The 13,728-nt window shown below is 31.8% G+C and overlaps 1 protein-coding gene across 7 annotated transcripts in view; it reads left to right on the top strand.

Annotated features, from left to right (window-relative positions):
* Rapgap1 (Rap GTPase activating protein 1) overlaps nucleotides 1-13,728 on the top strand; it is a 305,306-nt gene that overhangs the window by 186,127 nt on the left and 105,451 nt on the right. For all 7 annotated transcript variants that reach the window (XM_064061035.1, XM_064061036.1, XM_064061040.1 and 4 more), the window contains one exon: nucleotides 4,946-5,132. In XM_064061035.1, coding sequence (XP_063917105.1) covers nucleotides 4,946-5,132 — 187 coding nt within the window. The remainder of the gene's footprint in view (nucleotides 1-4,945; nucleotides 5,133-13,728) is intronic.

Consider the following 13,728-nt stretch of genomic DNA (forward strand, 5'->3'; position numbering starts at 1 on the left):
ACTTGTTTATGCCCCCCTCAGGAATTGATATAATTTTGTCAAATAAATGTATTTCAATATTAAAAAATCACACAATCCTGAACCTGTGGTTTATGAATCCGTGTTGAATTTTTAGCCTTGACATCCAGATTTTTGGAAAATGAATCAAAATTCATGACGATTTCTCAGCTTTTCGATTTTTCGATTTTTCAATTTTTGTATTTCTGGATTACTCCATTTTTCGGTACTTCACTTTTAGGATATTTTTTTAACTTCTCGATTTTTTAATTTTTCATTTCTTAATTTTTCATTTTTCAGTTTCACAATGTTCCGATATTTGCGTTTTACGATTTTTGTATTTTGCGTTCCATCAGTTTTTCGATTTTTTGACTTTTGGACGTTTAGATTTTCCCATCCCCATTTTTGAATTTTTCAATTTTCTGGTTTTTAGTTTTTCAATTTCTCAATTTTTAAAATTTTTCGACTTATCAATTTCTGGATCTTTAAATTTTTTTATTTTTCTTCGACATTTCCGTTTTTCGATTTTTCGGTTTTCAAGTTCTCGATTTTTTGATATTTCGGTTTCTGAATTTTTAGATTTTTTGTTTCAATTTGTCGATTTCTCGATTTTTTGCATTTTCGATTTTTCAGTTTTCAAATTTTCGATTTTTTGATGTTTCGGCTTCTCAGTTTTTTAATTCTTCAACTTTTCGATATTTCAGTTTTTTGATTTTTCTACTTTTCGATTTCTGTATCTTTCAATTTTCCGATTCTTCTATTTTTGTTCGATGTTTCAGTTTTTAGATTTTTCGATTTATTATTTTATCAATTTTTCTATATTTCAAATTTGAGATTTTTCAACATTTGGATTTTTATATTTTTCGATTTTTCGATACTTAAATGTTTCGATTTTTCAGTTTTTCATTATTTTGATTCTTCAATTTTTCGACATTTCAATTTTTCGAATTTTAAAATTTTAGATTTTTCAATTTTTTGATGTTTTGGTTTCTCATTTTTACGATTTTTCAACTTTTCGGTTATAGATTTTTGGGTTTTTCAATTTTTCGATCTCAGGAGTTATCAAGACTGTTGATTGTTTAATTTCCCTCCCGATTTCTCTCTTTTTCAATTTTTTTGATTTTTGATTTTTCGATTTTATGCCATTTTGATTTCTAGGTTTTTCAGTTTTTGGGTTCTTCAATTTTTCGATTTTTTAAATTTCTACATTGTTAGATTTTTCAACTTTTCGCTTTTACCATTTTTTAACGCTTCAATTTAGCTATTTTTTATTTTTTCTTAAATTTTTTGATTTCTCGACGTCTCGGTTCTTCGATTTTTCGATTTCTCGATTTTTCAAGTTTTCAATTTTTCGAATTTTTGAATACTAGATTTTTCGATTTTTTTTCGATTACTCCGAGGAGATTGGAATAATTCCACCCTTCTCGGATTGCTCGATATTTCGATTTTTCAACTTTCTGGAATTCGATATTTCGATTTTTCAAGTTTTCGATTTATAAAATCTTTGATTTTTAAATTTTAGTTTTCTCGATTGATCGATTTTTCGGCTTTTTGATTTCTCGATTTTTTGATTTTCTTATTCTCGATTTCTGTTTCGATTATTTTACAATTTTTAAATTTTAGATTATTCAATTTTTTGACTTTTTCATTTCAGATTTTTTGGTTTTTCAATTTTTAATGTTGTTAATTTTTCGATTTTTCAGATTTTCAATTTTTTGATTCGATTTTTTTTAGAGGTACATATTTTAAATTTTTCAAATTTATAATTTTTGGATTTTTCGATTTTGTATTTTGGATTTATCGATTTTTCTATTTTATGCCATTTTGATTTCTAGGTTTTTCCATTTTTCGATTTTTCGGCTTTTCAATTTATCAATCTTCCTGCTTTCTTCATGTTTCAACTTTTCAATTTTTCTATTTCCCAATTTTCTCAAATTTTTGTTTTAGAATTTCCAGTTTCTCATTTTTTCAGTTTTTGGGTTCTTCAATTTTTCGAATTTTTAAATTTCTACATTTTTAGATTTTTTAACTTTTCGCTTTTACCATTTTACCATTATTTTTCGATGTTTCGGTTTTTCGATTTTCAGATTTCTCGATTTTCAAAGTTTTCAGTTTTTCGAATTTTTCAATTTTTCGTAATTTTAAATACTAGATTTTTCGATTTTTTTTTGAAGTTTCGATTACTCCGAGGAGGTTAGAATAATTCCACCCTTCTCGAATTCTCGATCTTTCGATTTTTCAACTTTTTGGAATTCGATATTTTTTTTTCAAGTTTTCGATTTTTAAAATCTTTGATTTTTCGATTGTCCAATTTCCCATCCGATTTTTCGATTTTTCAATTTTTTAACTTGCTTTTTTTTTTTAATTAAATTTTCCAAATTTTTTATTTTTGGATTTTTCGATTTTGTTATTTAGATTTATCGATTTTCTGCTTTCTCGATGTTTCAACTTTTCAATTTTTCTATTTCTCAATTTTTTCATATTTCAGTTTTGGGATTTTCAGTTTCTCAATTTTTCAATTTTTCGGGTCTTCAACTTTTCGATTTTTCAATTTTTTGCTGTTATAATTTTTTTGATGCTTTGATTTAGCAGTTTTTAATTTTTTTTTAATTTTTCAACATTTTGATGTTTTTCGATTTTTTGTTTCTATTTTCCGATTTCTCGAATTTTTTGCATTTTCGTTTTTACAATTTGCAAGTTTTTTGACTCTAATTTCTCGATCGTTCAATTTTCGATTCTCCAGTTTTTGTTCGATGTTTCAGTTTTTCGATTTTTCGATTTATTGTTTTGTCAATTTTTGGATACTTTAACTTTGGGATTTTTCAACATTTCGATTTTTTTAAATTTTACTGTATCGATTTCTCGATTTTTAAATTTTTTATTGTTCACTTTTTTGACGTTTCAAGTTTCCGAATTTTAAAATTTTATGTTATTCAGTTTTTTGATTAAGTTTTTGACTTTCCGTTTTTTAATATTGTTGATTGTTGGATTTTTCAATTTTTCGGTTTTTAAGTTTTCAATTTTTAAATTTTTTCCATTTTCCAATTTTTCAGTTTTTTGACCTTTGGAGTTATTGAGATTTCGATTTTTCAATTATTTGTTTTTCGATTTATCGATTTTTTTGTTTGAATTTATCGATTTCTCGATCTTTTGATGTTTCGATTTTCCGATTTCTTAATGTGCCGATTTTCCGATTTCTAGGTTTTTCCATTTTTCGACTTTTCGCCGTTTCGATTTGACAATCTTCCTGCTTTCTCGATGTTTCAGCTTTTCAATTTTTAGTTTTAGGATTTTCAGTTTCTCAATTTTTCAGTTTTTCGGTCCTTTAATTTTTAGATTTTTTAAATTTCTACATTTTTCGATTTTGCCATTTTTTGATGCTTCGATTTAGCTATTTTTTATTTTTATTTTTTTTAATTTTTAAACAATTCGATATTTTTCGATTTTCCAATTTCTCGGTTTTTTACATTTTCGATTTTTCAAATTTTCAAGTTTTCGATTGTTTGATGTCTTGGTTTCTCAATTTTTCGAATTTTAGATTTTTCGGTTTTTTTATTTTTTGACTTTGAGATCTCGATGTTTCAATTTTTCGATTGTTCAGTTTTTGTTCGATGTTCCAGTTTTTTGATTTTTCGATTTATTGTTTTGTCAATTTTGGATACTTTAATTTTGGGATTTTTCGAAATTTTAAAATTTCGATTTCTCAATTTTTCAATTTTTTGGTTCTTCAATTTTTCGAGTTTTTAAATTTTAGGTTATTCAATTGTTTGATAAAGGTTTTTACTTTTCGGTTTTAGGTTATTGGGTTTTTCAATTTTTCGATTTTTAATATTATTGATTGTTCAATTTTTCGATTTTTAAGTTTTCGATTTTAAAATTTTTCCACTTTCCAATTTTTCAGTTTTTTGACCTCTATTGAGATTTCGATGTTTCGATTTTTCTGTTGTTCAATTTCCCTCCTGATTTTTCGATTTTTCAATTATTTGTTTTTCGATTTATCAGTTTCTCGATTTCTCGATCGTTTGATGTTTGGATTTTCCGATTTCTACGTTTTTCAATGTTTCTACTTCCCAGTTTTTCCAAATTTTAGTTTAGGGATTTTCAGTTTCTCAATCATTCAGTTTTTCGGTTCTTTAATTTTTCGATTCTTTCGATTTCCCAACGTCCGGATTTTTCGATTTCTCAATTTTAATTCGATTGTTTTTAAGTTTCGATTAGTCCGATGAGGTTGGAATAATTCCGTCGTTCTCAGATTGCTCGATGTTTCAATTTTTGGACTTTTCGGTATTCGATATTTTGGTTTTTCAAGTTTTAGATTTTTTAAATTTTGTATTTTTCGATTTTTTGATTTTCACATTTCTCGATTTCGTCAGTAGTATTTGACTACTAAGCCAAAATTTTGAATAGTTTTTGAAATATAACGTGATAAAGAATCAAAAAACTCAATTTTCAAATCACGAAAATTCAAGAAATAAATCGATTTTCTATGAAATCTTAATATACAAAAATCAAATTTTAACACGAATAGAAGTGGAATGACAAAAACTTTATGATAATTTTAAATGGGTAGATTTTTGACATCTGGCAACACCGCCACGAATAAAAGGTTTCTCATGTTTTATGCCATGAGTGTGTTTTTGGCATGCTACTTTGCGTATTGTGTAGTAAAATTTTCCACTTTATTGGTACCATTTAGGTCGACAGCGCTCAAACAAGCTCCCTAGTATAATCTATAAAGACCCTCGTCAATCCGTGACAGATGACGCATGCCACTTTGATATTTATGAAACTTTGGACTTGTATACCGGCAAACACAAAGATCAATAGTAAATAAACAAATTATTTCGTAATGCTGAAAGCCCGCCACAGTTTTCTATAGTTGTTACGACCCTGTTCAGCGTTTGACGACTCCAATTGAACCATCGTTGACGGGTTTCTGTTGTTGCAGGCGCCAGCATCAGAGCAACACGACATGGCACGGCACAACCGCGTTGCCCGGTGTGCAAGGAGCCTCCATCAAGCAGAGCCCGGATAGGTTAAAGGGCACAACCTGCGACCTGTTCGAGCTGCTAGAGAAAGCCCAAAGTTCCAGATTAGATGACCAAAGATGTGTATTACCAGCGTATTTCAATCAGGTAGGTCTAAATTGGCGAAAACATTCCGCAATCGAATCCAACCAGACCCGCTACCTCCAATCAGCGTTTGCGTAAATGGGTCGAGTCGTTTTGATTATTTATATGCAAGTAATTCGTCGATAATAATCTAAAACCAGGCCGTCATAATTTAATGCATTTTATACATTTATTTTGCATAAATAAAGCGGCGTTTTCACTTTTGATTCGATGTGCTTAGATTCACTCGTCCCAGTTTCGTCGACGACTTGTGTGGCGATGACTACGTCGGAGCGACGGCCACAAATCCACAAATAAATAACCCATTTTTATCCATTTTACGTTTATATCCGAGGTTTTACTACACCCTTTGACGTTTATTGTTGCTGTTTATCATCGGCGACGCTCTCTCCAGACCCAATAGCCAAAATAAATATTTAATTTGGTGCATTTCGGTAGTGGAAACGCGGCTATTCATCATTCGCGATGTTTTGTATGTTTTCATATTTACAGAGGCACTTAATGTGACGTTTGTTGAATAATTTCGTAACAAAATACGCGCTAGGCTGCCTCGGCGTGGTTTATTTTAACAGTTGGCGGAGTGTTTGGCCCCGCTTGAAATCCCTAAACTAATCGAAAACAAACTCGCTGTCAGACCTTCGTTTGATTAATCAAGGCTTGGAGAGTTTATTGTGGCTCGTTAATTAGAAAGTGCTGTCTTCGGAAGCTTAGCTTAGCAGCGAATCGAAAAGTCGAGGCGATGGGTGTATAGTTGGTTGCCTAATATCGTCCGAAATCTAATCCATTCAGGATGTTTTTAGACAAAAGCGAGCCATGAAATTTTTTCTTCACATTGGATAAACTGATTCGTGACAAAACCGATTTATTATTATTTAGAAATCCTACCGCACGATCAGAAATGACTGAGTCTGTTGGCAATCCTGGATTTTTAATTTAGTACAATGTCCCGAATTTTCAATTTTTCCATGTTTCGATTTTTCCATTTCGCGATTTTCGACTTTTCGAATCCTCAATTTTTTGAAGTTTCAGTTTTTGGCTTTTTGAATTTTCCTTCGTTTTTTCAATTTTCTGATGTACCGACTTATCAATTTTTCGATTTCTTGATTTATCGAAATATCATTATTTCGATTTTTCAAATATTCAGTCTCTCGATGTTTCAATTACCCCATGTTCCGATTTTTCCAATTTTTCAATTCTTCAGGTTTTTGTGTTCTCAATATTTCGATTTTCTACACTTTTCGATTTTTCACGTTCGCGATTTTTCAATTTTTCGATTTCTTGATTCTTTGCTTTTTCGATTTTTCATTTTTTTTTTTTTAATATTTCGATTTTTCGATTTCTAACTTTATAGAAATTTCCATATTTCGATTTTTAAATTGTACAATCTCCTGATTTTTCAATTTTTCGATGTTTCGATTCCTCAGGTTTTTGTATTCTCAATTTTTCGAAGTTTCTGTTTTGGGATCTTTCAATTTCCCTTCGTTTTTTCGATTTTCCGATTAATCGACCAACAATTTTTCGACTTTTCGATTTTCCGATTTTTTAATTTTGTGCTTTTTTTGATTTTTCATTTTTTTTTATTTTTCCTTTTTCGATGTTTCGATTTATCGAATTTGGGCTATTTCGATTTCTCTATTTTTCAGTTTTTCGATTTTTCGATCTCTTCATGACTCAATTTCTGAATGTCAATTTTTCAATTTTTCCATGTTTCGATTTTTTCATTTCGCGATTTTCGACTTTTCGAATCCTCAATTTTTCGAAGTTTCAGTTTTGTGCGTTTTGAATTTTCCTTTTTTCCATTTTCTGATGTACCGACTTACAAATTTTTCGATTTCTTGATTTATCGAAATTTCATTATTCCGATTTTTCAAATATTCAATCTTTCGATTTTCCGGTTTTTCGATGTTTTTCGATTTCTCTATCTATTCATGATTCAGTTTCTCGATGTTTCAATTTCCCCATGTTTTGATTTTTCCAATTTTTCAATTCTTCAGGTTTTTGTGTTCTCAATATTTCGATTTTCTTCAATTTTCGATTTTTTACGTTCGCGATTTTTCGACTTTTCAATTTTTCGATTTCTTGATTTTTGCTTTTTCGATTTTTCAATTTTTCGATGGTTCGATTTTTCCAATTTTTTCAATTCTTCAGGTTTTTGTATTCTCAATTTTTCGAAGTTTCAGTTTTGGGATCTTTCAATTTCCCTTCTTTTTTTCGATTTTCCAATTTATCGACTATCAATTTTTCGACTTTTCGATTTTTTATTTTGTGCTTTTGATTTTTCATTTTTTTTTATTTTTTCTTTTTCGTTGTTTGGATTTATCGAATTTGGGCCATGTCGATTTCTCTGTTTTTCAGTTCTTCGATTTTTCGATCTCTTCATGACTCAATTTCTGGATGTTTCAATTTTTCAATTTTTCCATGTTTCGATTTTTCATTTCGCGATTTTCGACTTTTCGAATCCTCAATTTTTCGAAGTTTCAGTTTCGGGCGTTTTGAATTTTCCTTCATTTTTTCCATTTTCTGATGTACCGACTTACAAATTTTTCGATTTCTTGATTTATCGAAATTTCATTATTCCGATTTTTCAAATATTCAATCTTTCGATTTTCCAGTTTTTCGATGTTTTTCGATTTCTCTATCTATTCATGATTCAGTTTCTCGATGTTTCAATTTCCCCATGTTTTGATTTTTCCAATTTTTCAATTCTTTAGGTTTTTGTGTTCTCAATATTTCGATTTTCTTCAATTTTCGATTTTTTACGTTCGCGATTTTTCGACTTTTCAATTTTTCGATTTCTTGATTTTTGCTTTTTCGATTTTTCAGTTTTTTTTTAATATTTCGATTTTTCGATTTCTAGGTTTATAGAAATTTGCATATTTCGATTTTTAAATTGTACAATCTCCCGATTTTTCAATTTTTCGATGTTTCGATTTTTCCAATTTTTCAATTCTTCAGGTTTTTGTATTCTCAATTTTTCGAAGTTTCAATTTTTGGGATCTTTCAATTTCCCTTCGTTTTTTCAATTTTCCAATTTATCGACTATCAATTTTTCGACTTTTCGATTTTCCGATTTCTTAATTTTGTGCTTTTTCGATTTTTCATTTTTTTTTTCTTTTTTCTGTTTCGATATTTGGATTTATCGAATTTGGGCTATTTCGATTTATCTATTTTTCGGTTTTTCGATTTCTCGATCTCTTCAAGATTCAGTTTCTCGATGTTTCAATTTTATCAATTTTTCCATGTTTCGATTTTTCCAATTTTTCAATTATTCAGGTTTATATATTCTCAATTTTTCAACTTTTTCAATTTTTCAGTTTTGGCATTTTTTAATTTTCCTCCGTTTTTGATAAATTTTTCGATGTTTCGTTTTTTCGGTTTCTTAAGTTTTTGCTTCTTCGATGTTTATCAGTCTCTCTCATTTTCCAATTTATCACTCTCTCTCATTCTCCCATTTATCACCCTCTCTCTTATTCTCCTATTTATCACTCTCTCTCTCATTCTCCCATTTATCACTCTCTCTCATTCTCCAATTTATCACTCTCTCTTTCATTCTCCCATTTATCACCCTCTTTCTCATTCTCCGATTTATCACTCTCTCTCATTCTCCCATTTATCACTCTCTCATTCCCCTATTTATCGCTCTCTTTCATTCTCCCATTTATCACCCTCTCTCTTTCTCCCATTTATCACCCTCCCTCTGATTTTCTCATTTATCGTCCTCCCTCTCATTTTCCCATTTATCACTCCCTTTCAATCTCCCATTTATCATATTTGGGCTATTTCGATTTCCTTATTTTTCAGTTTTTCGATGTTTCAATTTCCCCATGTTTCGATTTTTCCTATTTTTCAATTTTTCAATGCAGGTGTTTGTGTTCTCAATATTTCAATTTTCTTCAACTTTCGATTTTTCCAGTTCACGATTTTTCGACTTTTCGATTTCTCAATTTTTCGACTTTTCAATTTTTTGATTTCTTAATTTTTTGCTTTTTCGATTTTTCAATTTTTTTTAATATTTCGATTTTTCGCTTTCTAGGTCTATAGAAATTTCCATATTTCGATTTTTAAATTGTACAATCTCCCGATTTTCCAATTTTTCGATGTTTCGATTTTTCCAATTTTTCAATTCTTCAGGTTTTTGTATTCTCAATTTTTCGAAGTTTCAGTTTTGGGTTCTTTCAATTCCCCTTCGTTTTTTCGATTTTCCAATTTTTCGACTTTTCGATTTTCCGATTTCTTAATTTTGTGCTTTTTTGATTTTTCATTTTTTTTTATTTTTCCTTTTTCGATATTTGGATTTATCGAATTTGGGCTATTTCGATTTCTCTATTTTTCGGTTTTTCGATTTCTCGATCTCTTCATGATTGAGTTTCTCGATGTTTCAATTTTTCAATTTTTCCAATTTTTCAATTATTCAGGTTTATATATTCTCAATTTTTCAATTTTTTCAATTTTTCAGTTTTGGCATTTTTTAATTTTCCTCCGTTTTTTATAAATTTTTCGATGCTTCGATTTTTCGGTTTCTTAAGTTTTTGCTTTTTCGTTGTTTATCAGTCTCTCTGATTTTCCAATTTATCACTCTCTCTCATTCTCCCATTTATCACTCTCTCTCTCTCTCTCTCTCATTCTCCTATTTATCATCCTCTCTCTCATTCTCCCATTTATCACTCTCTCTCATTCTCCCATTTATCACCCTCTCTCTCATTCTCCCATTTATCACCCTCTCTCTTATTCTCCTATTTATCACTCTCTCTCTCATTCTCCCATTTATCACTCTCTCTCTCTCATTCTCCAATTTATCACTCTCTCTTTCATTCTCCCATTTATCACCCTCTCTCTCATTCTCCGATTTATCAGTCTCTCTCTCTTCATTCTCCCATTTATCACACTCTCTCATTCCCCCATTTATCGCTCTCTTTCATTCTCCCATTTATCACCCTCTCTCTCTTTCTCTCATTTATCACCCTCGCATTTTCCCATTTATCGCCCTCCCTTTCATTTTCCCATTTATCACTTCCTCTCAATCTCCCATTTATCACCCTCTCTGTTTTTATTTATCATATTTGGGCTCTTTCGATTTCCTTATTTTTCAGTTTTTCGATGTTTCAATTTCCCCATGTTTCGATTTTTCCAATTTTTCAATTCAGGTTTTTGTGTTCTCAATATTTCAATTTTCTTCAACTTTCGATTTTTCCAGTTCCTGATTTTTCGACTTTTCGATTTCTCAATTTTTCGACTTTTCAATTTTTCGGTGTCTTAATTTTTTGCATTTTCGATTTTTCAATTTTTTTCAATATCTCGATTTTTCGATTTCAAAGTATAGAAATTTCCATATTTCGATTTTTAAATTGTACAATCTCCCGATTTTCCAATTTTTCGATGTTTCGATTTTTCCAATTTTTCAATTCTTCAGGTTTTTGTATTCTCAATTTTTCGAAGTTTCAGTTTTCGGATCTTTCAATTTCCCTTCGTTTTTTCGCTTTTCCAATTTATCGACTTATCAATTTTTCGACTTTTCGATTTCCCGATTTCTTAATTTTGTGCTTTTTTGATTTTTATTTTTTTTATTTTTCCTTTTTCGATGTTTGGATTTATCAAATTTGCGCTATTTCGATTTCTCTATTTTTCAGTTTTTCGATTTCTCGATGCTTGAATTTTATCAATTTTTCCATTTTTCGATTTTTCAATTTTCAATTTTTCAGTTTTGGCATTTTTTAATTTTCCTCCGTTTTGGATAAATTTTTCGATGTTTCGATTTTTCGATTTTTTAATTTCTTTTTTAATTTGTCCATTTTTCAATTTTTCAATTTTTGCCATTTATCACCTTCTCTCTCATTCTCCCATTTATCACTCTCTTTCATTCCCCCATTTAAAATTCTCTCTCATTCTCTCATTTATTCCTCTCCCTCTCATTCTCCCATTTATCACCCTCTCTCTCATTCTCCCGTTTATCACCCTCTCTCTCATTCTCCCATTTATCACTCTCTGCCATTCTCCCATTTATCACACTTTTTTTCATTCTCCCATTTATCACTCTCTCTCATTCTTCCATTTATCACTCTCTCTCATTCTTCCATTTTATGTTTGTGTTTTCACTAATTTTCGGTTGTCAGCTGTCAAGATTGACAGATTGTTGACATTGTTACTTTGCAAAATGTATCCAAAATATAACCTAAAATGTTTTTAATTTTTCACTGTGGATCTTCGCATAAATGAAATTGGTTGCCGCCCAAATTATGTACTAGATTTACATGGCCCATCTTCGTGTAAAACATCCTTAACGGTTTATGGCTCGATTAACCAGTCCGAGGGTGTGCACAAAATCGATAGATCACGTAATTGCACCCCGAATCTGGGTCTGGGTCAGTCGTGCACAAGGATCACATCTCCAACACGACCCAAACCATCCCGACTGGCTTATCTAGAAGCGGATTAAGAAGGTCGAGTCCACCTTGAACTTGCGAGATACTCAGTCGTCGAAAGTCATCACTCGAACACATTCCGCCAAATCTTCCACCCCTAGTCCTCCGTTTTTCAATTAGCGAAATTAATTACTCCATCCGCAAATGGCAACCCGACAGATCGATGAATATTAAACACAATGCCACGGACCGCCCACCGGCCTTTATTAATCCCGAAATGGACCGACTACTGTTTTTTTGCAACGAAACCTACATACGTAACGAGACGACGACTCGTTCCGGGCTACCGAAACGCCAGACGCCAAATCACAAGAGATTTCGATTTGATCGAATCCGGCAGGTACTGCGTCTTGGAAGCGTTGAAGGTTGCGCTAGATTTTTTTTCGACTTTTGAGGAGTTGAGCGTTTACGTGAGACGACCCACGCGTTTCCATATCCGGAGAGTTTTTTCTTTGTTGGGTTTGTTAGAAGTGCAATGGGTCGCTGTCGACGTGGGTCGGCTTTTTCGAAGAGCGTTCGATTTTTCTGGCGCAATCGCGACCACAATGAGACGAGGAAGTGATTGTTTTGTTGTGTAAATGAGATTAAACGCCGAGTGGGAGGTCCAGACCTTTTAAAGAGCCATTAATGTGATGTAATGTTTGTTATTGATTTTTTCGGTGTTGTTAGTTCGTGAAACTAGTTCGGTTTTGCGTGACCTAATTACGGGAGGTAATGGCGGCGGGAGGGGAGGTAAAGCAGACCAGTGAGTGAGGTTAAGTTGTGGTTAATGGCTACCGCAGGGGAGGCAAAGCTTGTGGCTGATACCATCGACTATAAAAGGTGGAATCCGGCGATGGTTCTTCTAATTAATAAAATCCGAGATTCTTCAAGTATGAAGGGAATCTCGAGCTAAACCGTTACTTTTATTTCCTGTAATAAAGTCGGTTTTATGGCGCCCAATCAAAATCACGATCGGTTTGATGAGCGAGATAAATCACCCTCTTGCTTTGGCGGGGGTGTTGATGTGTTGATTGTCGCCGAGGGTGGAAATTTACGACAAGCTGATGTACACCCACACGTGCCCCGCCATTGTTCCCCGAATGAATTGTTAAGTAATTAATACGTTTTGTAATCAAGGTTAGTAATTGTGCGGGAATGTCATTGTTGACACGCGCTACGGAGTACCCGTTTCCACGATTAAATCTTTAATAAAGGGGCGCTTTGTTACCCCTGATTGCTTTTTTACTTCCCGAGCGTAAGCAAAGGAAGTATTGTAATCGAGTCCGTCGGCCGACTCTCTACTTTTACGTTTTCTCGATCTTTCATGACCCCTAGAAGACGAAGAAATAGGTCTCCCATTTCAGTCTGTCTGTCCGTCTGTCCGTCTGTCCGTCCGTGTGTCCGTCCGTCCGTCTGTCCGTCTGTCCGTCTGTCCGTCTGTCCGTCTGCCCCCGGATTTTTATTAGACAGATAATTTCCGAAAGTACTCGACCGATTGTTGTGAAATTTTGTACTTATATTAAGAATATCATGTAGATGGTAAAACGCTAACCAAAATTTGTCTAATCATCCCCACCACTAATGCGATGACGTCACTTCAAAATTGTACATAGTAAATGGGTTTTCAATTGTATAAAATAACATAGTCCTACACATGTAGTTTACAACTCTGAATCGACTTTTCACCCGAAACGTCCAGATTTTTGGAAAAAAAATCAAAATTATAAAACAACATTTTGAAATTTAATTTTTAATCTGCTAACCAGAATGCTTTGAAATGTTGCAGATGTTTTAAGGCTATAAAGAGCATCATAAATCTTTAGTCAAAAAATATTTGCTTATCCCCTCCAAAAACTTGATGACGTCAGCTCAAAAGTTTGTGGAATAAATCATATCTAAAATGTACAAAATATGATGAGTCTGTACTTGTGATCTATCACTCCATTCATATTTTTTGGATTTGCATATACAGGGTGACTCAAAAAAATTAATGAATGCGTAAATATATTTTATTGATTTAATCAGGAACTACAAAACCGAATGCTCTGAAATCTTGCAGATGTTTTAAGGTCATAAAGAGCATAATAAATGTTTAGTCAAAATATATTTGCTTATCCCCTCCAAAAACTTGATGACGTCAGCTCGAAAGTTTGCCGAATAAATCATATCTAAAATGTACAAAATATGATGAGCCTGTA

The sequence above is a fragment of the Zophobas morio genome, unplaced genomic scaffold, assembly GCF_036711695.1.
Source record: "Zophobas morio isolate AGI-343-1 ecotype UQ-CSIRO unplaced genomic scaffold, CSIRO_AGI_Zmor_V1 ptg000021l, whole genome shotgun sequence".
Lineage (NCBI taxonomy): Eukaryota > Metazoa > Arthropoda > Insecta > Coleoptera > Tenebrionidae > Zophobas > Zophobas morio.